Source organism: Oncorhynchus mykiss, chromosome 16 (assembly GCF_057628025.1).
Source record: "Oncorhynchus mykiss isolate SJ-2025 chromosome 16, ASM5762802v1, whole genome shotgun sequence".
Lineage (NCBI taxonomy): Eukaryota > Metazoa > Chordata > Actinopteri > Salmoniformes > Salmonidae > Oncorhynchus > Oncorhynchus mykiss.
The window spans coordinates 34,323,311-34,349,769 of record NC_143037.1 but is presented as its reverse complement, the minus strand read 5'-3'; the positions used below and the strand labels follow the sequence as shown (position 1 = coordinate 34,349,769).

Below are 26,459 nucleotides of genomic sequence, written 5' to 3'. Positions count from 1 at the left end.
TACATTTTAGTCATTTAGTAGACGCTCTTATCGAATTAGCGACTTACAGTAGAGTGCATACATTAGAATTTTTTTAACTAGTGAAGTATCAAACAGTAATTACAGTCAAGAGGCTTAACTAAATTTTATTGAAAGATGAGCAAGAACCTTCAAATGAAGACATCGGCTTTGGCATCGAGGTGGAAAGTAATTACAATGTTGGCTTTGGCGTTTTGGACCCCTTTCTCCCTCTTTTCAATGCCCATTACTCCCAGACATGACAGTTCTCGACACGCCGACAGGCTCCTTTTGAGACTAGGTTACCAATACAACACAGTCCTCCCCAGGAAACCCCCTCAGCTCGTTAAACTCTGGGAGGAGGGTGTATTTTGTCTTAACTTCCAATACTTTTTCTTCTGAAGATATTTGGATTCCTCCTTACTCTTGCCCTCCACTCCATTAAAAGCCTGGCGATCAGTGGGTGGCTGTTAGCAATCCATTCAGCAGAGGGAGTGCATCCCAGCCACCCAAGTCTAATTGGTGAATACATTCAATCACCAATATATGCACAACTTGTATTCAGTTTCAGGCAAATGTTTAAATAATGAGCATCAGGATAATAAAGATTTATAGGAAACAATGCAATTACCAAACTCCTGCTAATCTAATCATCTTTGTGATCACCCCCTTTCTCTCTGCCCTGAGTGTTATAATTATACTTAGTGTCATGCATAGGCAGTGGCTGCTAGACTGGCAATAATTAGTTTATTTTCAAGGAACATAAATTAAAGCATGTAAATCCTGGGATTATATTGGTGTCGTTGCTGTGTGACGAGGGCTGGGCAATATATCGAATTAGATATATTAGAATAAATGTTTTTGCGCGGTATTCCAAATGTATGTATCGCAAGAAATCAAGTTTTTTGTTGTTCATTTTTATGAGCGTTTTTGTCCTTGTTTTCATGTTGCATTTTTGGTCTCGTCTCCTTCACTCCTCTGTGCTGTGTGCAGCTTCCCATTTTACACCACGATCTGTAAATAATGACAAGATGCACTTCTCCGCCCTAACAATGGGAGATGTTGTACAAATGGCAGGAAGGCAAGCGATAAGCTTAGGTCCAAAATAAGCCCATAGAAAAGCAATGGCCTTATTTTAGCAGCATTTTAGCCAAACACTGTTATACTAGCTGCCTAGTCTGGGTTTTTTATAAATGTGCAATAAGCATAAACACAATTTTATATAAGGAATTGGCATTCTGAGAAGAAAGGTAAGCCACTTGATTTCAATATCTGAACAAGTGGACTGGCTAACATGCTTTTCAAACAGAGACAAGTGTGTGTTCGTAACAATTCAACTCTTCAACCTTCGTCGCTAGCAAATAGATCCAAGTTGGCTAAACTTGAAATCACGGCCGGCCTGCTCATTAGGCAGGATTAGGAGGCCCCCTATGGCGGCAGATTGACGAGGGCGGCATTTTCTGAGCTAGACGGACCAAGATGCACTTCCAACAACACATAAAATCTAACAATTCTGCCCAAAAACAATTACAATTTCTGTCAACCTGTGTCATATTGGCTTTTTAGGTGAGCGCTGATGCCACCCTATGATAAGCAGTGCCCACTTTGTCAAAGGCAGGACTCAATATTTATCTTGTCCATTCCCAGCACGCCTCTCTAGGGTGCTGTTGGAGAGACGCGGATCCTAAAAATGATTGCATATCGTAGAAAGTGTATGCAACCTTCTTTGTAGCCTACAGGCTGGAGATAAAATGTATGACAAACTTTTTACATCATGAAGGTTTTTCTGATCAAATAGCCTAACCTAAATTTCAACCAATCAAAAAAAAAATAATGCGCTGCCATGTTAACAAACAACATACGCTACCGGTCAAAAGTTTTAGGACACCCACTCATTCAAGAGTTTTTCTTTATTTTTTACTATTTTCTACATTGTAGAATAATAGTGAAGACATCAACACTATGAAATAACATGTGGAATCATGTAGTAACCAAAAAATTGTTAAACAAATCAGAATATATTTGAGATTCTTCAAATAGCCACCCTTTGTCTTGATGACAGCTTTGCACACTCCATATCGCTCCTTCTTGGTCAAATAGCCATTAAACAGCCTGGAGGTGTGTTGGGTTATTGTACCTGTTGAAAAACAAATGATAGTCCCACTAAGCCCAAACCAGATGGGATGGCGTATTGCTGCAGAATGCTGTGGTAGCCATGCTGGTTAAGTGTGCCTTGAATTTGAAATAAATCACTGACAGTGTCACCAGCAAAGCACCATCACACCCCCTCCTCCATGCTTCACAGTGGGAACCACCCATTTGGAGATCATCCGGTCACCTACTCAGCATCTCACAAAGACATGGCAGTTGGAACCAAAAATCTCACATTTTGGACTCATCAGAACAAAGGACAGATTTCCATCGGTCTAATGTCCATTGCTCGTGTTTCTTGGCCCAAGCCAGTCCCTTCTTATTGGTGTCCTTTAGTAGTGGTTTCTTTGCAGGAATTTGACCTTGAAGGCCTGATTCACACAGTCTCATCTGAACAGCTGATGTTGAGATGTCTGTTACTTGAACTCTGAAGCATTTATTTGGGCTACAATTTCTGAGGTGCAGTTAACTCAAATTAATGTATCCTCTGCAGCAGAGGTAACTCTGGGGCTTCCTTTCCTGTGGTGGTCCTCATGAGAGCCAGTTTCATCATAGCGCTTTTTGCGACTGCACTTAAAGAAACGTTCAAAGTTCTTGAAATTTCCCGGATTGACAGATCTTCATGTGATGGACTGTTGTTTCTCTTTGCTTATTTGAGCTGTTCTTGCCATAATATGGACTTGGTCTTTCACCAAATAGGGCTATCTTCTGTATACTACCTTGTCGCAACACAACTGATTGGTTCAAATGCATTAAGAAGGAAAGAAATTCCGCAACTTCACTTTTAAGAAGGCAATTGAAATGCATTCCAGGTGACTACCTCATGAAGCTGGTTGAGATAATACCAAGAGTGTGCAAAGCTGTCAAGGCAAAGGGTGGCTACTTTGAAGAATCTCAAATATATATTTTGGTTTGTTTAACACTTCATTTTTTTCTGGATTCTTGCACAGTCTCATTGAATATCTTGATCGGTTTTCTATCCTCTCTGGATTAAAACCTAATTATGACAAGTGTACGTATCGGATCGTTAGTGTTTACACTACCGTGTAGTTTTCCAATAAAATTGGTGGATGGTGAAGTAGACATACTTGGTATTCACATCTCAAAAAATAAAAATGAACTTACAACAATTCATTTCAGATAGGCTACTCAGCAAGGAAGAAGCCACTGCTCCAAACCAAGGAGGCCTACAAACCAGCTTTGTCTGGAGGAATAGGCCAAAATTCACCCAATTTATTGTGGGAAGCTTGTGGAAGGCTACCTGAGATGTTTGACCCAAGTTAAACAATTTAAAGGCAATGCTACCAAATACTAATTGAGTGTATGTTAACTACTGACCCACTGGGAATGTGATGAAAGAAATAAGCTGAAATAAATCACTCTACTATTTTTCTGCCATTTCACTTTCTTAAAATAAAGTGGTGATCCTAACTGACCTAAAACGGGATTTTTACTGGATTAAATGTCAGGAATTGTGAGAGATGGAGTTTAAATGTATTTGGCTAAGGTGTATGTAAACCTCTGACTTCAACTGTGGGTCTGAATACTTATTTTAATATTTCAATTATTATTTTTAATTAATTAGCCAACACTTCTTAACCTGTTTTTGCTTTGTGATTAATGAAGGGGGAAAAAACAATTTAATCAATTTTAGAATAAGGCTGTAACTTAACAATGTGGAAAAAGTCAAGGGTTTGAACTTTCTGAATGCACTATGTGTATAATTGAATGTATAGACAATATAGAATATGTAGTATATCTGAAGAATAGTATATGTGACCAGTGTTCCCTGACTATGTAGGGCAGCAGCCTCTAAGGTGCATGGTAGAGTAACTGGGTGGTAGGTGGCTAATGACTATGGCTAATGACTAATGTTCAAGGCAGGGTACTGGGTAGAGGCTGGCTAGTGGTGACTATTTAACATACTGATGATGGCCTTGAGGTAGAAGCTGTTTTTCAGTCTCTCGGTCCCAGCTTTGATGCACCTGTACTGACTTTCCCTTCTGGATGGTAGCGTGGTGATCAGGCTGTGGCTCGGGTGGCTGAGGTCCGTGATATTATTCTTGGCCTTCTTGTGACACCGAGTGCTGTAGATGTCCTGGAGGGCAGGCAGTGTGCCCCCGGTGATGTGTTGGGCTAACAGCACCAACTGCTTCCTCATCACGTTTTAATTGACCACTCTTAATGAATGCATTTGCGGACTTGGCACAAGCCCTTTCTATCCAAGGTCTCCGGGTTCCTACTAGTCTTGCACTATTGTCTGTAATTCCTGTGTCAAGTCACATTCTTCACAGGCAATTATTCTATGGATGGCTGTGGTTCAAGGTGTGGTTGCAGTCAGAGATTTGATTTTGGCGCTTGCTTCATCATGGCTGAGCTGTGGTTACAGAAGCTAAATACCTTCTGATGGTATTAACACGTAACCACAAATCAGACATGCTCTGAACCCTGTGTACCAATCAAACCTGTGGTAAGGACCTCAGTGCTTCTCAATAGCTAGCCTATTTAGCTGTTGTACTCAGCAAAGCACAGTAAGGCTTGCCTCTGCAGACTTGAAAGAAAACCAAAGAGCATGATTTGTAATGGCACAGTCGCTTCAGATACAATAGGGGAGCGCTCCCAGATATATGGGTTAGGCCAGCCACTATGGAACTGGTTGACTGGGTAATCACTGTCTTTTTGCTCTCCCCCCCTTTCCCCAGCAGCAGTGCTATGACCCCTCTCTGTTGTAACGTATTACTCATCCTAGCACCTCCACTACTCTAACGCTATGCCACCACAACATTCAAGCCCACGCTCTCAACTGCAACAACCGCAGCAGCACAGCAGATCGGGGCTTGTGGCTGCTTGATTTGCAGCTAAAGCCTACTCTTAATGAGGGAAAAATAAGGACTTGTGCAAAAGCTCACCTGGCATTTTCCCTCTTCCCTTTTTGTTTTGCCATGCATGTTTGACTAGATGAATGAGTTTTTCTCAACTGAAAATACTCCGCCCGCAAACCAGTTTATTTATCTTTGTTTTCTCCTCTTGTATGTTGCTCTCCAGGGGGATCCGCAGAGACAGAGTTTTGTATTCCTGGTAGATCGGCTCGTTGAAGTTTCAGGAGACGATAGTGTGTGTGATTGTGTGGGCTGGTGTGCGTTTCTGTTTTAAGGGCATTTGAAGGTTGTTTTAATTACTCAAAGATGTGCAGGTATCCTTTGGAGGCTTAGCTCTACTACTGACCACATTTAGTCAGGAAATTGTCTTTACAGGGTTCAAGAAGCAGGACATTGGTCCACACTGAAATGATCCTATACTCTGAAATAAATATGTGCGATATTATTTACTGGCTTTTATTAATATATAAACTGCTATTTTATGATCTTAATTGTGTACAGCTTCATTTAGCCTGGCTTGTGTTATGACAGTGAATGTTATATACACTGAGTGAACAAAGCATTAGGAACACCTTCCTAATATTGAGTTGCACCCCTTTTTGACCTCAGAACAGCGTCGGTGCTTGGGTTGAAAGTGTTCCACAGGGATGCTGGCCCATGTTGACTCCAATGCTTCCCACTGTTGTTTCGGTGTCTTTTGGGTGGTGGACCGTCGTTGATACCCAGCAGCGTTGCTGTTCTTGACACACCTAAACCAGTGCGCCTGGCACCTACTTACCATACCACGTTCAAAGGCACTTAAATATTTTGTCTTTCCCTTTCACCCTCTGAAGGGCGCACATGCACGTCTCAGTTATCTCAAGGCTTAAAACGACTAACCTGTCTCCCCCCCCCCCCCCCCCCCCCCCCTTCATCTACACTGATTTGAAGTGAATTTAGGTGACTTCAATAAGAGATCATAGCTTTCATCTGGTCAGTCTGTCATGGAAAGAGCAGGTGTTCCTAATGTTTTGTACACTGTGTATACAGTGCCTTCAGAAAGTATTCACTCTTGACTTTCAAGATTTTGTTGTCTTAAATGGATTTAGTTTTTTGTCAACGATCTACACACAATACTTTAATGCCAAAGTGGAAATAAAAGTATTAAATTATATTTGAATTTTATTTTCCATTATTATATATCTTGATTAGATTCAAACGTATTGGAAAGAGCAGGTGTTCTTAATGTTTTGTATACTCGGTGTATATATCTTGTTTTATTTATTAATTCTGGGGGGGTGCCCCCCCCACCCCACCTCACCTTGCTTAAGTTAACTATCGAAGCTGTTCCAAATCAATTATAACCAGCTGAGGGCTCCAGCTATGCATTTGGTTTGCTAACATGCCAGCTATGTGGCTAAATGGCAAGATTAAGCTTCTTGGTTAAAGCAGAGACCATCAATCCCATCCTGGGGGAAGACCCATGTTCCCTAAATAGTTTGGTGTTTATTTAATTATTTTTTTTATTTTATTTAAATTTATTTTTTACAAATAGCACCCCCTGTGTGCACTTCTGGTAATACAGTATATCCCGGTATGGAACAAACTATGAAAATCTGGATACTGCTCAACCCTAATCACTAATGATTCAGAAATATTCTCTATTAATCTCTAATGGCATTAACATAAAAAAAATCTTTACACTGTTGGAGGTATGATTTGAAAAGAGTCCCTCAATATTTCTTAGTCTAACTCAAATAATTTTGTCAACCTTCCTGGAACTCCTATTTTCTGTTAACAAATTAACAGAGCCTTCTCTTCTGAAGCACTCTGGTTGTTTTGTAGCAGAAGCTGTGCTGTGTTCAAGTCTGAAATGGAGAGGTGGGCCTTGACAGCAGAGTGAGGCATGGTGACAGAAAACAGCGCGGGTTCTAAGCTAGAATTGAATGGCGGGAACCCACTTACCGGGATTCAACAATCAAAACCACTCCCTTCTCTCGGGATAAATGACTGCGAGAAACCAGTAAATCATCATAAATGATTTATATGAACAGCATGGCATGAAATGGAACCGCTAAGTTATATGCAATGTCTTAATCTGGCTTCTTTACGGCCTCTGCATGATGAATCGACACTCGGCGGGGGGGAGACAGACAGACAGCCCATCTCAGTATGCAGCGCAGTTCACAACGCATGTAGACCCATTAACTCATGGCATCTTTTTTTCTTGTGACAGGTAGGCCTCATTTGCTGCAGCATAACCTATGCTACAGTAATATAAAGAACAAATGCCTGTAATCTCTCTGGCTTTCGGGGGTCAGCTTGCAGCTGCAGTGTTTTAAAACCGCCTGTCACTCGAGTATTGTTGCTTTAAATCAGTGCACGCACAAGCACACTCTCGCAGTCTCGCACTCTCTATCAACTCAATTCAAATTGCATCCTAAATAGATCTTGTTCTAGATTGATACTGTATATACAGTTGAAGTTTACATACACTTAGGTTGGAGTCATTAACTTGTTTTTCAGCCACTCCACACATTTCTTCTTAACAAACTATAGTTTTGGCAAGTCGGTTAGGACATCTACTTTGTGCATGACAAGTAATTTTTCCAACAATTGTTCAGACAGATTATTTCACTTATAATTCACTGTATCACAATTCCAGTGGGTCAGAAGTTTACATACACTAACTTGACTTTACCTTCAAGCAGCTTGGAAAATTCCAGAAAATCATAGGCTAATTGGCTAATTTCAGTCAATTGGTGGTGTACCTGTGGATGTATTTCAAGGCCTACCTTCAAACTCCAAGCCAAGACCTCAGGGAAAAGTCTGGTTCATCCTTCGGAGCAATTTCCAAATGCCTGAAGGTATCACGTTCATCTGTACAAACAATAGTACGCAAGTATAAACACCATGGGACAATGCAGCCGTCATACTGCTCAGGAAGGAGACACGTTCTGTCTCCTAGAGATGAACGTACTTTGGTGTGTAAAGTGCAAATCAATCACCGAACAACAGCAAAGGACCTTGTGAAGATGCTGGAGAAAACCGGTACAAAAGTATCTATATCCACAGTAAAACGAGTCCTATATCGACATAAACTGGAAGGCCGCTCGGCAAGGAAGAAGCCACTGCTCCAAAACCTCCAATAGAAAGCCAGACTACGTTTTGCAACTGCACATGGGGACAAAGATCATACTTTTTGGAGAAATGTCCTCTGGTCTGATGAAACAAAAATAGAACTGTTTGGCCATAATGACCATTATGTTTGGAGGAAAAAGGGGGAGGCTTGCAAGCCGAAGAACACATCACAACCGGGAAGCACAGGGGTTGCAGCATCATGTTGTGGGGGTGCTTTGCTGCAGGGGGGACTGGTGCACTTCCCAAAATAGATGGCATCATGAGGATGGAAATTTATATGGATATATTGAAGCAATATCTCAAGACATCAATCAGGAGGTTAAAGCTTGGTCGCAAATGGGTCTTCCGAATGGACAATGACCCCAAGCATACTTCCGAAGCTGTGGCAAAATGGCTTAAGGAGAACAAAGTCAAGCTATTGGAGTGGCCATCATGAAGCCCTGACCTCAATCCTATAGAAAATGCATGGGCAGAACTGAAGAAGTGTGTGCGAGCAAGGAGGCCTACAAACGTGACTCAGTTACACACATTCTTCCAATTTATTGTGGGAAGCTTTTAGAAGACTACCTGAAAAGTTTGACCCAAGTTAAACAATTTTAAAGGCAATGCTACCAAATACTAATTGAGGGTATGTAAACTTCTGACCCACTGGGAATGTGATGAAAGGAAATAAAAGCTGAAATAAATCTTTCTCTCAACTATTATTCTGACATGTCACATTCTTAATATAAAATGGTGATCCTAAATTACCTGACCTAAGGCAGGTACTTTTTTACAGGAATTGTGAAAACTGAGTTTAAATGTATTTGGCTAAGGTGTACGTAACCTTCCGACTTCAACTGTAGATGTCCTAACCTACTTTTTTCAGGTAATACATTCAAGCCTAATTTTTGATAATTTTGTGTAATTCATAATAACCTTAACTCATCCTCGGTCTCTCGCACAATACGCAAGCACCTGTGCTCTGCTGGCCTCCTTAAATGCTCCTTAGCTCTTGGTTACTGCATGGGACCAAGAGCATCTTGACTAGAATAGCTTGATGGACATTTCTTTTGTTGCATTTCCTACACCAATTGACTACTTGAAGAGGGACGCAAGCTTATATATTAACATTTTCATTAGAAAACTGTACAAGGTAGGCTGTAGCAGTTATTTATTCAGACCCATAACCATTCAATCAATCTTCGTAAAGAAAATAAAGCCTTCTGCATATAATTCCAGTCACATATTATTCAAGGATGTCATTAGAATGATGAAGATAAGGAAAACTGTTGAAAGCGAGGAAGGATAGGCTAATAAGATAAGTGGAAAAATGTCAGCCTACTAATTATACAATTATGCCCCATTTTATAATCCAAATCACTAGCCTATACTTGTGACTTTGTAGGCTGCATCTGCTGCACCAGAATCACTTTCTTCTGCTTTATCATGGTTTAAATGTAATTCCAGTCCATATAATTCAATAGGCTACACTCAAACAGATGAACCTACTGGAGCTAGTTTAATTTATTTGCCCAAGATACCATATAGCCAGCAACATCTATGGGCTTTTCATGTTTTTCTGTCGTACATAATGGGCAGTAGCCTATCATATTGGATAAGGGCACAATCATTTGGGCATGTGCTCATAAAATGTATTTAATAATGGCTCATCAGGCTCCGATAGCATCAGGTATGAATTTATGCTGATCAAAGCTCTTATCAAATGCAGACATTTCCAGTTTCATCAGGAAATACGGGGTTACCAGGGAGAAAAGTAATTTATTCTCAGGATGGAACATTTCTAAAATAACGGGAAAATATTAAATCTTATTCTGTCCTTCCGGGTTCCGCTGAAGAATTGGAATTGCTCCCGAGCTGTTCCCCCATTTTGGCAGTCAGTTGTGAAAACAATTCCCAAGCTTTTAGTCACTCCAGATTAAGTTGCCATTTCTACTTGGTTTGATGGAGAATGATAGAGGGAAGCTGGATAGACAGAACTCTGAGGAATAGTTTTGCTGTTGTGGTGGGTGGCTTTGTGATATTGCGAAGGCATTTATTTATAGGTCTCTGAGTGTTGTCAGCCAGGACTTGACAAACTCACCTTCTTGCTTTCCGTTTTACAGCATTGGATCCTGAATGAACATGCACCATAGCACTACTCTACCTTTGGATACAGTACATTCCACAGATGCGTGAGCCAGAGGAGAGATGGCAAGAAACGAAAAGAGTAAGAATTTTGTTAATATGTTTGCTGCCGTCTTTAAAAAAAAAAGTGAAGTTCAGACTTAGAGGAAACAGTTGCTAGGCTGTATAAAATATTTTTTAAAGCTGTGATATGTAACTTTTTGGGCGACCCAACCAAATATACATATTGTAACTTATAGATCTGCCATTCTAATTGAAAGCAAGTCTAAGAAGAAAGGTAGATATGTTCTATGTGTGCTATTTCTATGCTTCCTGTTAAGTTTCGTATACTTTCGGTTTTCTACACCAGCTTCAAACACAATGTTTTAGATGGTACAATGATTCTCTACACCAGGTATTACCAAACTGGGGTAGGCTGGGTGTACGGCAAAAAAATGTCTTCACATTTTCAAACAGTCCATTTAGATTTTTCAATGGGGCTATATATTTGGGTGAAGTTTCTTTCTCGCCTGACTAGCCTCGTTTCACTGCCAAAAACTCTCGCATGGATTCCATGTAGCTGCTGTTCATTCCGTTTGCTTGAAAATTGATTAATGGTTTAAAAAAAAGGCCCGAGTCCATAGAGACACATACCAGCTCTACTGGTAGTACTGCTACTACCAGCACTACTACACCTGCACCTGTTGACGACACAAGTTCTGCTTCCACGAGCACATTCAATGCTAGCATCAGTAATTCTACATTTCTTGTTAGCCAAGCTAGCATGGACACTGACAGTTGTCAATCTGATGCAGCCAAAGAGCTACTGCTCCCTTACCCGGGAAAGCACCGAACAACAGACAGGGACGTTGGACCATCGAATAGGCGCAAAGATGAGAACATCATTGATTTGGGGCTCAGTTATATTGGGAGTAGTGCCTTTCCTCGGCCACCATGTGTTATATGTGCAAAAGTACTATCTCACAACTCGATGAAACCTTCTCTTGCGCAGACATTTAGAAACAAACATGCCAATTTGAAAAATAAGCCACAGGAGTTTTTTGAACAAGAATTAAGATGACTTTTGAGTAGTAAGACATTTATAAGAGCAACAGATACCATTAATAAGGGTCTGGAAGCGTCTTATATGGTGAGCTACCGAGTGGCTAGGACAGGCAAGCCTCGTACTATTGTGGAGGACTTCATTCTCCCTGCTGCCGCAGATATTGATGGGACAATGCTTGGGGAAAGGCCCAAAAAAACTATAGAGACAATGTCTTCATCTAACAACACTGTTTCACGATGCATCAGTGACATGGCAGGAGATGTTTTGAAACAATTACTGCTTCGCATACAAGCCAGTGAATTCTATGCGTTACAGCTGGATGAGTCAACAGACGTGTCGGGCCTGGCACAGCTCCTGGTATATGTCCGTTATGTTTATAGGGGGTCAATAAAGGAAGACATCCTCTTCTGTAAACACCTGGAAACCAGGACAACAGGAGAGGATATTTTTTTAAAGTACTGGACAACTTTGTGACCTCAAATGGACTTTGGTGGTCAAGATATGTTGGTATCTGTACCGGTGGCACAAAAGCCATGCATGACAGGGAGACATAGTGGAGTGGTAACGCACGTGCAAGCAGTTGCTCCTGACACTACTTGGGTACACTGCAGCATCCACTGAGAAGCTCTTGCTGTCAAGGGAACGCCTGACCGCTTGAAAGATGTTTTGGACATTACAGTGAAAATGGTTAACTTTAAAGCAAGTCCCCTGAACTTTGTATTTTCTGCATTATGCAATGATATAGGCAGCGACCATGTAACGCTTTTACAACCTACAGAAGTGCGCTGCTTATCAATGTGCAAAGTCTTGACAGGTTTTTTAAAATTGAGGCCAACTTTAGGCTTGTTTCTATCTGGGTGATGTTTTTTCCTCACCTGAATGATCTGAATCTAGGATTACAGGGACTCTCCGCAACTAGATTCAATGTGCGGGACAAAATTGAGGCTATTATTAAGAAGTTGGAGCTCTTCTCTGTCTGCATTAACAAGGACAACACACAAGTCTTTCCATAATTGTATGATTTTTTGTGTGCAAATGAAGCTTACAGACTATGTCAAATGTGATATAGCGAAGCACCGCAGTCAGTTGGGTGCGCAATCATGTGGGTACTTAACTGTTGAGACAAACTGGATTTGTTATCCCTTTCATGCCCTGCCTCCAGTCCACATTTCCGATATCTGAATGAGAGAGCTTCATCAAAATTGCGTCAAACGGTTCTGTGAAAATGTAATTTAATCAGAAGCTACTGACAGATTTCTGGATTGTATCATGCCTTGAAAAATCATGTAAGACATTGATTCCATTTGCAACCACGTACCGATGTGAGAGTGGATTTTCGGCCGTCACTAGCATGAAATCTAATTACAGGCACAGACTGTGTAGAAAATGATTTAATACTGAGACTCTCCAATACAACAATGCAGAGTTATGTGCATCCTTTCCAGCACACCCTTCTCATTAACCTGTACTATTTCACCATTTTCATATGTTAGATGGCTAAATAAAGAGCACAATTGATTGATTATTATATTTGTGCCCTGGTCCTATAAGAGCTCTTTGTCACTTCCCACGAGCCGGGTTGTGACAAACTCACTAATTCTTATGTTTAATAAATGTATCGTATAGAGTGTGTGTTTGGCAGGCTTGCAATGACGGCAAGAAACAATATTTGAGAATGCGCTGACCCTGGTGCCAGAGGGGGTACGCAGCTGGAGGTTGAATACTTGAGGGGGTACAACGTTTGGGAGCCACTGCTCTACAGTATACTTGCTTGTATTGTCACAAACGGAAATTAGGCGAACTATTAGAATTGTATCAATCAAGAAATGGAAGGGCGATTTAGCATAGTGCGTCTTTAAATTGAGGGAAGCTATGCCAGACACAGTATTTGCTGTGCTGAAATCTGGACCATTCCATGAAAAGAATAACATAATGAACTCTATCCTATCTCCTGACACATCTGTAGCCCAGTCAGCTTCAAACCATATATCTGTATGTTTATTCTAGTGTTCTCCTTTATCCACCCAATACGGTTGTTTTTTGGCTATAATTAAAAACAGCATATCTGTTATGCAATTTGTTCTATCAAAATGAGCAGTTGTATAGCAAACATCCTCCTTTTCTTCCAGAATTTAGCCGGGACTGCAGTGCAACAGCAATCCAGTGAGCCAAAGGAGAGAATCCCCCTGAGTCCCTCCCCTCCCAACTCCCACAACCCTTCACCACCATGACCACTGAACTAGGGAGCAGCCTGACCTCCATGGACTGGCTTCCCCAGCTCACCATGCGGGCGGCCATCCAGAAGTCCGACTCAGGGCACCACCACCACGGGCATCATGGCCACGGGCCGGGCAAGAAGAGCACCCCGCCGGACCCGGGCACAACACTGGACCAGGAGGAGGCGGCCCAGCACCGGGACGGCAAGCCACCCTATAGCTACGCCAGCCTCATCACCTTTGCCATTAATGGCTCGCCACACAAGAGGATGACCCTCAGCGAGATCTACCAATGGATCTGTGACAACTTCCCCTACTACTGGGAGGCAGGCAGCGGCTGGAAGGTAAGGGGTGGAAACGGAGGAGTAGAAGTGTGAGGTTGCATTAAAGGGATGGTTAACTTAAGAATCAGTTTGTTTGGGATTGACTTCTGCAGTTTTTTGTGAACTCATGAAAGGTGTGATAACATTGAACTATCCCTTTAAGGAACTAAATATCCTAAGAATACAGGCACACTGTATTGTGCATATAAATGGTTGACTCCAGATGATGAAATATACAGTATAATCTGGCACATGAACTAATAGGCCCACTTCTCAGCCTCAAGCTGTAAACATTTACTCCCAGATGTACCTGGCCCAGTGCAAAGATGCTGTGGTTGAAACGGTGATCTGCATCAAAGGGAACGTGAGCAAATTCATTACAGTCGAGGTGATTACTATCAGGTGCACACAGTGGGAGACAGACATGAAGCTCAAGCAGTCTCTGGGTTCTTTGATTTGGAGAATATACTGTTAATGTACAACTAAAAGAGCTTGTACTACGCACACACAGATGCACAGTCACTCACACTCACTCACTCACGCACAGTGAGTAAGAGCGACTTCCATCTCAGGTAGGCATACGTGTGCAGTCTACAGATTAGTGGGCCGGCTCAGCTAGAGAAGATGGGTATCGGGGAGTTTACCACCCAGTTCAAGCACACGTTTGCTTTGTATGATAATGTGGATACTCAGGCAGGAGAGGCTGGAAACCAATGCTAACTCCTCTCCCATTTTGAACACAAGCGCTTTAGCCACAGGATGCACTGAGTGTAATCAGATAACTCGTCAAGGTCATAACACGTACACATGGTATGAGGGAGCAGGACATGGGATGCGTCCAAAATGGTCCCCTATTCTCTTAATAATGTCGATGCTTTTGAAAAGTAGTGCACTACAAGGGAATAGGGTGCCATTTGGGATCTCAACAGCTCGTTTGATACCAGCTGTTATGGAAAGAGGTGCTCTGCTGCGGCTTTATAAGCCGTAATAAACATGTTTAGTTTCATGTTACTATGAGCTATGATGTGTTTTTACATGCATACCTGCATGTGTACTAGTGAAAGGGGGAAAAAAAAGTTACAAATCGGGATATTATTTTTGACTAAATCACAAAATCATTTTTGTGCTAGTTGGTTGTACCTGCACCAAAACTCCAGTTTTTTTCCTTCCTAGCTTGGTCTGCATCTTCTTTTTAAACAGGGAGACCATTTGTTTTCAGCACTTCTATTTCTATGACTGATCAAATCTTGTTTTCTCATGGCTCGCTTTTCCCTCTGCAGCTGACCTATGGTGAGCAATATGTTTGAAACACTGATTTTATTGTGATTCAGAGTATCAAGTACATATAGAATCGCAATACATATCGTATCGGCACCTAACTGTCGTGATATCATATCGTGAGATCCCTGGCAATTCTCAGATCTAAAATGTACTTAGAAATATATGTATATTAATAAAAAAATACATACATCCACTACTGTTCACAAGTTTGGGTTAACTTAGAAATGTCTGTTTTTTAAATAAAATCACATTTTGTCCATTAATAACATCAAATTTATCAGAAATACAGTGTAGACATTGTTAATGTTGTAAATGACTATTGTAGCTGTAAACGGCAGTTTTTTAAACATTTTTTATTGGAATGTCTACAGAGGCCCATCAGCAACTATCACTCCTGTGTTCCAATGGCACGTTGTGTTAGCTAATCCAATTTTATAAATTTTAAAAGGATAATTGATCATTAGAAAACACTTTTGCAATTGTTAGCACAGCTGAAAACTATTGTCCTGATTAAAGAAGCAATAAAACTGGCCTTAGACTAGTTGAGTATCTGGAGCATCAGCATTTGTGGGTTTGATTACAGGCTCAAAATGGCTAGAAACAAAGTCCTTTCTTCTCAAACTATTCTTGTTCTGAGAAATGAGGGCTATTCCATGCAAGAAATTGCCAAGAAACTGAAGATCTCGTACAACACTGTGTACTACTCCCTTCACAGAACAGTGCAAACTGTCTCTAACCAGAATAGAAAGAGGAGTGGGAGGCCCCGGTGCACAACTGAGCAAGAGGACAAGTACATTAATGTCTAGACGCCTCAAGTCTGGTCTCAAGTTTAAACGGGATCAGATCCACTCATTTCTTCCTTTTGGACTACACATCACATTTGGTCCCCGCTGGATCTGTTGGCGGATTGGATTGTCTGACTGACAACTTTTTTGCGTACGGTTTTTAATTTGTTTTAGTGGGAATTATACCATGTTGATTTGTGGTCAGTTGTACAGTAGTTGAAGACTACGGAGATTTGATACTCTTTATGGTTGTGTGGTAAAGAGTTTGAGATCTTGATTGTATGATTGAGACTGGGTTTACGCTACACATTAGTGGTCGACCGATTCATCGGAATGGCAGACTAATTAGTGCCGATTACAAGTTTTCATTACAATCGGTAATCCGCATTATTCGACACTGATCATGGCCGATTACATTGCACTCCACAAGGAGACTGCGTGGCAGGCTGACTACCTGTAATGCGAGTGCAGCAAGGAGCCAAGGTAAGGTGCTAGCTAGCATTAAACGTATCTTTTAAAAAAACAATCTTAACTAGTGATAATGTTAACAACACATGCTTGTCCTGCGTTGCATATAATCGATGCGGTGCCTGTTAATTAATCTTTGAATCATAGCCTACTTTGCCAAACGGGTGATTTAACAAGCGCATTCGGAAAAACCACTGTCGTTGCACCAATGTGTACCTAACCATAAATATCAACACCTTTCTTAAAATCAATACAAGTATATATTTTAAAACCTGCATATTTAGTTAATATTGCCTGCTAACATGAATTTCTTTTAACTAGGGAAATTGTGTCACTTCTCTTATGTTTTGTGCAATAGAGTCAGGGTATATACATCAGTTTGGGCCGCCTGACTCGTTGCGAACTGTGTGAAGACTATCTATTCCTAACAAAGACAGCCAATTTCGACAAACGGGGGATGATTTAACAAAAGCTCATTTGCGAAAAAAGCACAATCGTTGCACGAATGTACCTTAACCATAAACATCAATGCCTTTCTTAAAATCAATACACAGAAGTATATTTTATTAAACCTGCATATTTAGTTAAAATAAGTTCAGGTTAGCAGGCAATATTAAACTAGGGAAATTGTGTCCCTTCTCTTGCGTTCATTGCACGCAGAGTCAGGGTATATGCAACAGTTTGGGCTGCCTGGCTCGTTGCAAACTACTTTGCCATAATTATGACATAACATTGAAGGTTGTGCAATGTAACAGGAATATTTAGACTTATGGATGTCACCCATTCAATAAAATACGGAACTGTTCCATATTTCACTGAAAGAATAAACGTTTTGTTTTCTAAATTATAGTTTCCGGATTTGACCATATTAATGACCTAAGGCTAATAACTGTGGCAACCTTGGGCCTCTCGTGGTACGTGCTCCTATCTGATGCGCAATGTCAAGATGTTTAAATGGGGTGCCGTCATCTTTATCTGGGATGGACAAACGGGCATCGCTGACCTGGGCATGCTGCTGGTGTGCTGGGTCAACTGGTGGTAGAGTATTCTCTGCTAGTTGAAGGCAACGCCTCTCGGACGTTCGAGACATTGAACACTGTGAAGAACCTCTTCCATAGCCATCCCTAGTTGTGCCAGCTATTCGGGGTGTTGACGAAGTAGGTATCCCTGCTCGTCGACCATCTGGGAGATGTTCTGATTTCCTGCTGCTTAAATTTTTGTGAGGCAGTATTCTGTACCGTAGACACTGGGAGTCGAGAAGCAGATGCAGGTGGTAAGTTTAATATAACGATACAACGTAGGAGTAGCATCTAGACATAAGCAACAGAAACCATTCTGACTTCGTAAGGAACCTAAGGGAGTGCCAGATAAAGGGGAGATAATGAGTGAGGTAATGGAGTCCAGGTGTTCGTAATGATGAAAGCCAGGTGTGTGTAATGATGGTTCCCAGGACCAGTGGTTAGTAAACCGGCAACGTCAAACGCTGGAGGGGAGGAGCGGGAGTAGACCGTTATGAACAGAGCACCTTGTAGAATTAGCGATTCAGTAGTACATTTTCTGGTATGGGTTAGGTTCAATAATCTTTGAGTAATGTATTTAGGCATAGGGAAAATACAAAAAGGGCCTGTCTGAGGGTAAGAATGATTTCATAAGGGTTGGTAAGTAGCCATTTGTCAGGGGTTAGAATATGTTTTGCAGAAATGAATAGAAACTATCTGTCTGGGGTATGATGTCTAGTTTCTGTGGGAAGTGAGGAGATGACTTTCAACGTCATAGCTGGGGAGTGGAGTGAGGATAACAGGATGCAGATAGCTGAATTGTATCTCAATAAGGGAAGACCGAGCCAGACCACCTTCTGGCCCAGCCTGGGTCGTCCTACTGTGATGTTACCTCATTTACTGAATTGAAGTTATAAGACTGTGTGACTGCATCTTTATGTTCTCAGTTGAAGCGTTCAGTTGGGTGTAATAAATCTAGTTTGAGCTTTCTTGGTTTCCGCCTGGAGTTTGTACCAGAAATCTAGAACGTAACAAAAGTCTAAGAAGAGGTAGAACTGTTCTATGTGTGCTGCTTCTATGCTTCCTGTTCTAAAGTTTTGTTTTTGTGTCTTGGTTTTGTACACCAGCTGAAAATACAATATTTATGGTTATTGAAAATTGCTTATTTTGTCACACAAACTAAAATTGTATTTGTTTATATTATTCGGATGACTGTTCATTTAAAATCATTTTTATGAGGAAGAATGTTTGTCTGGATGTGACGTTAGGGAGATGACGTCAAGGATGCTTGATGCAGTGAAGAGGATTTTTAGGTAGATCTGAATCAATAAAATACAAATTCCATGTATAACCACTGATACGTGAATGAGGACTGGGTCGACAAATCCACTAAGGAAGGAGCCGGTCACCATGGCCAACCTTTCTCCAGTTTCTGCCATCTTGGAAATTACAAAGTTTCCTTTCATTCCCAGTCTGGCAGCCGATTCGTTCAAATCCAACCACATGCTTTAGTGTATTTTTTTTGTCAGCCTATAAACAGCTCTCACACACACGGATCCTCGCTAGGTCCCCAGGGACAGTGGAAGCTCTGCCTCCTTGAATCTCTTTGTGCCCATCACTCACACAATGGGTTCCACTAATGGCAGACTTACCATTCTCCACTAAGCGGGTGGGGTGGTGCGTCATCAAATGGAATGTTAATCTATTTAGCTGCGTTTGAAGCAGTGACTCGTATTCAACCCCCTATCCATACAGGATGTGTCTGTCACCTGTCGTTAAGGTGTCCCAGAGATGTCTCTAGATCCCAGAGGATATTTAGATGTTACAATGCCTCTCCCGTCCCCAGACTCCCCACCCTACTCTCTTCCAACCCCTCCACCACACACGCTGTCTTTATTTAGCTCTCTCTACCTGTATCCTCATCCTCTCTCATAACAATTTTGTTTGCCATCTTACTGTGTTTCTCTTTCCCTTTTAATATCTGTCTTTCTCTCTCTATCTGGCTTTGTCTCAGTCTCCATATCTCTCTCTATCTCTCTCTCTCTCACCCTTTGACAATCTGTCAGTGTGCCCTGGGAGCCCCAGGACATCTGCTGACGCTCCAATAGTGTTATTGGAACAACAGACACTGCTAACTGGGTTTGTCTGCATATGGGAGCCCTTAAATCTTGTCTTGCCCATTCACCCTCTACATGGCACACATATGCAATCCATGTTTTAATTGTGTCAATGCTTAAAAATCCTTCTTTAACCTGTAGTGATACCCCATCCCGTGAACGGGACCGTTGTCATCATCTGACACTAATTAGCATAACGCAACGGACATAAATCTTCCTAGAAAATATTCCTATTCATGAAAATCACAAGTGAAATATATTGGAACACAGCTTAGCCTTTTGTTAATCACCCTGTCATCTCAGATTTTCAAAATATGCTTTCCAGCCAACGCTAGACAAGCATTTGTGTAAGTTTATCATAGCCTAGCATAGCATTATAACTTGCTAGCAGCAGGCAACCTTGTCACGGAAATCAGAAAAGCAATCAAATGTAATTGTTTACCTTTTGATGAACTTCGGATGTTTTCACTCACGAGACTCCCAGGTAGACAGCCAAAGTTCATTTTTCCCCAAAATATTATTTTTGTAGGCAAAATAGCTCCGTTTGTTCTTCACGTTTGGCTGAGAAATCGCCCGGAAATTGCGATCACCACAACGCAAACCCAAATTAGCTCCATAATATCGACAGAAACATGGCAACGTTGTTTAGAATCCATCCTCAAGGTGTTTTTCTAATATCTATTTGATAATATATCCGTCGGGACAATTCATTTTTCACTAGGACCGATTGGAATAATGGCTACCTTTTGTATTTTACGCGAGAATCTCTCTCGGAGCCACCATGTGACCACTTACGCAATGTGGCCGCCTATGGCTATTCTTCAACAGAAATGCTTAAAACTACGTCACAATGCTGTAGACACCTTGGGGAATACGTAGAAAGCGTAAGCTCGTTGATGATACATTCACAGCTGAATAGGGTGTCATTGGAACGCAGCGCTTTCAAAACCTGGGGTACTTCCGGATTGGATTTTTCTCAGGCTTTCGCCTGCAACATCAGTTCTATTATACTCACAGACAATATCTTTACAGTTTTGGAAATGTTGGTGTTTTCTATCCAAAGCTGTCAATTATATGCATATTCTAGCATATTTTCCTGACAAAATATCCTGTTTTAAAAAAGGAAAGTATTTTTTTCTCCAAAAATGAAAATACTGCCCCCTAACACCAAGAGGTTTTAACCTGTCCCTTCCCCTTCATCTACACTGATTTTGAAGTGGATTTAACAGGTGCCATCAATAAGGGATCATACCTTTCCTAAACTTGGTTTAAGCTTTGACAACTAGTCAAAGCTCAAACCAGGTTTACTCACCCACTGGGTCAAACAGCTGAAAAGACAAAGATATGGTTCCACCAGCACAAGTATTTATACCCTCCTATTAGTCTCCTCCTTGCACATATAGGCTGCCAATACATCTCTATTGCTAGGCAGGAACTTACGTGGTGTGTGTGTGTGTGTGTGTGTAATAGAACTGTTCCTTGTCACTTCATCTGACCTGACCTCGGCCCACATTGCTTACTCCTCCCTAATCCACGGCTATTTAACCTTCTCAGCGACTGAAACCAGACTGTTGCCCTTTTGTCCTCTCCATAAGACAATTACATTATACATGTAAAGTAGTTTTAGTATAGTAACAGGAATAAGTATATATTTCAAGCTAGAATCCAACATTCCTTCCTTTTTGAACATACATTACATACATTACATTAACTTTGAAATGACTAAAACATGATTAACGTTCACAGTTGATTTGTACATTTACACTTCCGAGACTTATGGGCTCTGATCTATAATCACACTATCCACAATCTTATTCCCCCTCCCTATTGTACAACTGATAGCTTTTGATTTTTCTCCATTTCAGCTGGAGCTTTTGACTTCCTCCTTCGAGTTCCTAAGAGAGTGATGGCATAAAGCAAAAGGAAACACAACATGTAATCAGTATTAACTTTTTGATTGCACCCATCCCGTTAGCGGGATAATTTTCATCAACACCCGCTGAATTGCAGCGCGCCAAATTAAATTACTAAAAATATTAAATTTTCATGAAATGACAAGTGCAATATAGAAAAACACAGCGTAGCTTGTTGTTAATCCACCTGGCGTGTCAGATTTTCAATACAGCTTTTTGGCGAAAGCATAACAAGCGTTTATATAAGAACATCTCTCTCAGTAGACAAAATATTACAAACAGCTAGCAGCCAAGTAGATTGGTCAGAAAAGCAATAAATTAAATCGCTTACCTTTTATCTTCGGATGTTTGCACTCACAAGACTCCCAGTTACACAATATATGTTCCTTTTGTTCCATAAAGATTATTTTTATATCCAAAATACCTCAATTTTTTTGGCGCGTTATGTTCAGAAATCCACAGGCTCGAGCGGTCACGACATCGCAGACAAATTCCAAATATTATCCGTAATGTCCACAGAAACATGTCAAACATTTTTTATAATCAGTCCTCAGGTTGTTTTTAAAATATATTCGATAATATATCAACCGGGACTGTAGCTTTTTCAATGGGAGAGACAATGGCTGCCCCACTGTTGTGCAAGCAAAACTCTGCGAACACCCAGCTATCCACTGAAGCGATGTGATCTTTCTTGCTCATTTTTCAAAATAAAAGCCTGAAACTATGTCTAAAAACTGACACCTTGAGGAAGCCAACCAGGAATCTGGTTGATATCTCTTTACATGGAGGCAAGGCATCCAATGGAACAGAGAGCTTTCAGGAAAAACAGCACTTCCTTGTTGGATTTTCCTCAGGTTTCGCCTGCAATATCAGTTCTGTTATACTCACAGACAATATTTTGTCAGTTTTGGAAACTTTAGAGTACTCTATCCTAATCTGACAATTATATGCATATTATAGTTTCTGGGCCTGAGAAATAGGCCGTTTCAAATGGGTACGTTTTTTTTGTTGTTGCCAAATGCGAAAATCCTTCCCCCCCTACACTCAAGAAGTTAATAATGTGTTAAGCTATTAATAATTATATATGCAAAAAAATTAAAGTTTGATAACTTTAAGTCCCACTCATAGTCTCTATACCTTCGGGGTACTTTTCTGCTGGGGTCCAGAAAAATGAAGGCCCTAAAAAACCTCATGCTTTCACCCAGTCCTCCCCGTTAGGCCACAGGTTACAAAGATGTTTTAACGCCATATAATTTTCACTTTGCGCCCCATCTTCTTTCTCCATAGCCACCCGATATGCACGTGCAGTGACCTTAATCAACTTCACCTCATCTTGAGGCAAATCAGCACTGTGTGTATATACACTACCATTCAAAAGTTTGGGCTCACTTAGAAATGTCCTTGTTTTTGAAAGAAAAGCACTTTTTGTCCATTTTTCTTAAATAGCATCAAATTGATAAAATACAGTGTAGACATTTTAAGGTTGTAAATTACTATTGTAGCCCGAAACATGCTGATTTTTATTGGAATATCTACATAGGTGTACAGAAGCCCATTATCAGCAACCATCACTCTTGTGTTCCAATGGCACATTGTTTTAGCCTTTTAAAATTATAAACTTGGATTAGCTAATTGATCATTAAAAAACCCTTTTGCAATTGTTAGCACAGCTGAAAACTGGCCTTCCTTAGACTAGTTGAGTATCTGGAGCTTCAGCATTTGTGGGTTCGATTACAGGCTCAAAATGGCCAGAAACAAAGACCTTTCTTCTGAAACTCGTCAGCCTATTCTTGTTCTGAGAAATGAAGGCTATTCCATGTGAGAAATTGTCAAACTAAAGATCTCATACAATGCTGTGTACTACTCCCTTCACAGAACAGTGCAAACAGGCTCTAACCAGAATAGAAAGAGTGGGAGGCCCCGGTGTGCAACTGATTAAGAGGACCAAGTACATTAGTGTCTAGTTTGAGAAACAGACGCCTGAAGTCCTCAACTGGCAGCTTCATTAAATAGTACCCGCAAAACACCAGTCTCAACATTAACAGTGAAGAGGCGACTCCGGGATACTGGCCTTCTAGGCAGAGTTCCTCTGTCCACTGTCTTGTGTTCTTTTGCCCATCTTAATCTTTTATTTTTATTGGCCAGTCTGGGATATGACTTTTTCTTTGCAACTCTGCCTAGAAAGCCTGCATAAAATTATAAACTTGGATTAGCTAACACAACATGCCATTGGAACACAGGAGTGATGGTTGCTGATATTGGGCCTCTGTACGCCTATGTAGATATTCCATTAAAAATCAACCGTTTCCAGCTACAATAATCATCTACAACATTAATGTCTACACTGTATTTCTGATCAATTTTATGTTATTTTAATGCTTTTCTTTAAAAAACAAACATTTCTAAGTGACCCCAAACTTTTGAACAGTAGTGTACATTTCAACATCAGTGCCCTCAGGTGATATCCCAGCAATGCTACCAAGGTAACCCCTGCTACAACTAACACTGCCCATGAAGCACACTTCAAAATACCCCTCATTTTGTGTTGTAGTCCTGTTCCATTTAGTTACTATAGCATCCTTCACAACGACTACTGCTTCTTCAGTTACTGTCCATACAGAGACTGCCTTGAGAATAGCTTTTGCATTGATTGTGTCTCCTGCTCCTGATCTCCTATTGCCTTTGTGTTTCACTGATAGAGCTAGGACAGGATCTTTCAGATACCCCCTACCTGTCTCCATATTCCTACCCGGTTTTCTAGCCACCAACATCTCCAATGACATCCTATGTTCTGCTGCAGTCATTATCTGTTGGGTAATACTTCCTTGTGCTCTGGTTAGGTACACATCTCGCATCCCAAGCGTGATCTACACCCCTTTTGTGAACACCCTCGTTACAGTGTAAACATTTGAGTCCCAACGGTTGCTAAGCAGCCACCTTTCCTGTTACCGTCACTCAGTCCCACTGCTGGTGGTTAGGAATGGGGGAGAGATTAGTGGGGTTGGAAGAGTGTCCAACCTTACAAAACTCTGAGTCACATGTTTCTTAATCACACTCTTCAGGAGATGTGACTCTATTATTACAACGAACAACCCCTCACTGAACGTTGACAACTCTCTCTGCTAATCAAATCAAAGTTTATTTGTCACGTGCGCCGAATACAACAGGTGTAGTAGACCTTACAGTGAAATGCTTACTTACAGGCTCTAACCAATAGTGCGGAGAAGAAAACGTGTGTGTGTGTGTGTGTGTGTGTGTGTGTGTGTGTGTGTGTGTGTACGTAAAGAAATAAAACAACAGTAAAAAGACATTTGAAAATAAGAGTAGCAGGGCTATATACCGGTTAGTCAGGCTTATTGAGGTAGTATGTGGGTGTGGTCGAAGTGACTATGCATATATGATGAACAGAGAGTAGCAGTAGTGTAAAAAGAGGTGTTGGCGGGTGGTGGGACACAATGCAGATAGCCCGGTTAGCTAATGTGCGGGAGCACTGCTTGGTCGGGCCAATTGAGGTAGTATGTACATGAATGTATAGTTATAGTGATTATGCATATATGATGAACAGAGAGTAGCAGCAGCGTAAAAGAGGGGTTGGGGGAGCACACAATGTAAATAGTCCGGGTAACCATTTGGTTACCTGTTCAGGAGTCTTATGGCTTGGGGGTAAAAACTGTTGAGAAGCCTTTTTGTCCTAGACTTGGCACTCCGGTACCGCTTGCCATGCGGTAGTAGAGAGAACAGTCTATGACTGGGGTGGCTGGGGTCTTTGACAATTTTCAGGCCCTTCCTCTGACACCGCCTGGTGTAGAGGTCCTGGATGGCAGGCAGCTTTTCCCCAGTGATGTACTGGGCCGTACGCATTACCCTCTGAAGTGCTTTGCGGTCGTGCTCGGTGCTCCTTTTCCTGTAGTCCACAATCATCTCCTTAGTCTTGGTTGCGTTGAGGGATAGGTTGTTATTCTGGCACCACCCGGCCAGGTCTCTGACCTCCTCCCTATAGGCTGTCTCGTCGGTGTCGGTGATCAGGCCTACCGCTGTTGTGTTGTCAGCAAACTTAATGATGGTGTTGGAGTTGTGCCTGGCCATGCAGTCGTGGGTGAACAGGGAGGACAGGAGGGGAATGAGCATTCACCCCTGGGGAGCTCCAGTGTTGAGGATCAGCGTGGCAGATGTGTTGCTACCTACCCTCACCACCTGGGGGCGGCCCGTCAGGAGGTCCAGGATCCAGTTGCAGAGGGAGGTGTTTAGTCCCATGTTCCTTAGCTTAGTGATGAGCTTTGAGGGTACTATGGTGTTGAACGCTGAGCTGTAGTCAATGAATAGCATTCTCACATCTGTGTCCCTTTTGTCCAGGTGGGAAAGGGCAGTGTGGAGGGCAATAGATATTGCATCATCTGTGGATCTGTTTGTCATCGGAAGAATCCCGGAACATGTTCCAGTCTGTGATAGCAAAGCAGTCCTGTAGTTTAGCATCTACTTTATCTGACAATTTTTTTATAGACCGAGTCACTGGTGCTTCTTGCTTACATTTTGTGCTTGTAAACAGGAATCGGGAGGATAGAGTTGTGGTCGGATTGACCAAATGGAGGGAGAGCTGTGTGTGGAGTACAGGTGATATAGATTGTTTTCCCCCTCTGGTTGCACATTTAACATGTTAATAGAGATTTGGTAGAACTGATTTAAGTTTCCCTGCATTAAAGTCTCTGGCCACTAGGAGTGCCACCTCTGGGTGAGTGGTTTGCTTATTTCCTTATACAGCTGGCTGAGTGCGGTCTTAGTGCCGGCATCTGTCTGTGGTGGTAAATAAACAGCCACAAAAAGTATAGCTGAGAACTCTCTAGGCACGTAGTGTGGCCTGCAATTTATCATAATCTACCCTACTTCAGGCGAGCAAAATCTAGAGACTTCCTTAGGTTTCGTACACCAGCTGTTGTTTACAAATATGCACAGACCGTTCCCCCCTGGTCTTACTGGAGTGTGCTGTTCTATCCTGCCGGTGCAGCGTGTATCCCGGCCGTCATTCCACCACGATTCCGTGA

The 26,459-nt window shown here is 41.5% G+C and overlaps 1 protein-coding gene across 3 annotated transcripts in view; it reads left to right on the top strand.

Moving 5' to 3' along the window:
• Window positions 1-26,459, top strand: part of LOC110491831 (forkhead box protein J3) — a 100,834-nt gene that overhangs the window by 11,781 nt on the left and 62,594 nt on the right. For 2 of the 3 annotated variants that reach the window (XM_021565622.3, XM_090202570.1), the window contains exons 2-3: window positions 10,253-10,356; window positions 13,449-13,879. In XM_021565622.3, coding sequence (XP_021421297.1) covers window positions 13,547-13,879 — 333 coding nt within the window. In that variant the 5' untranslated portion in view covers window positions 10,253-10,356; window positions 13,449-13,546. The remainder of the gene's footprint in view (window positions 1-10,252; window positions 10,357-13,448; window positions 13,880-26,459) is intronic. The other variant, XM_021565623.3, reaches the window with a different exon arrangement.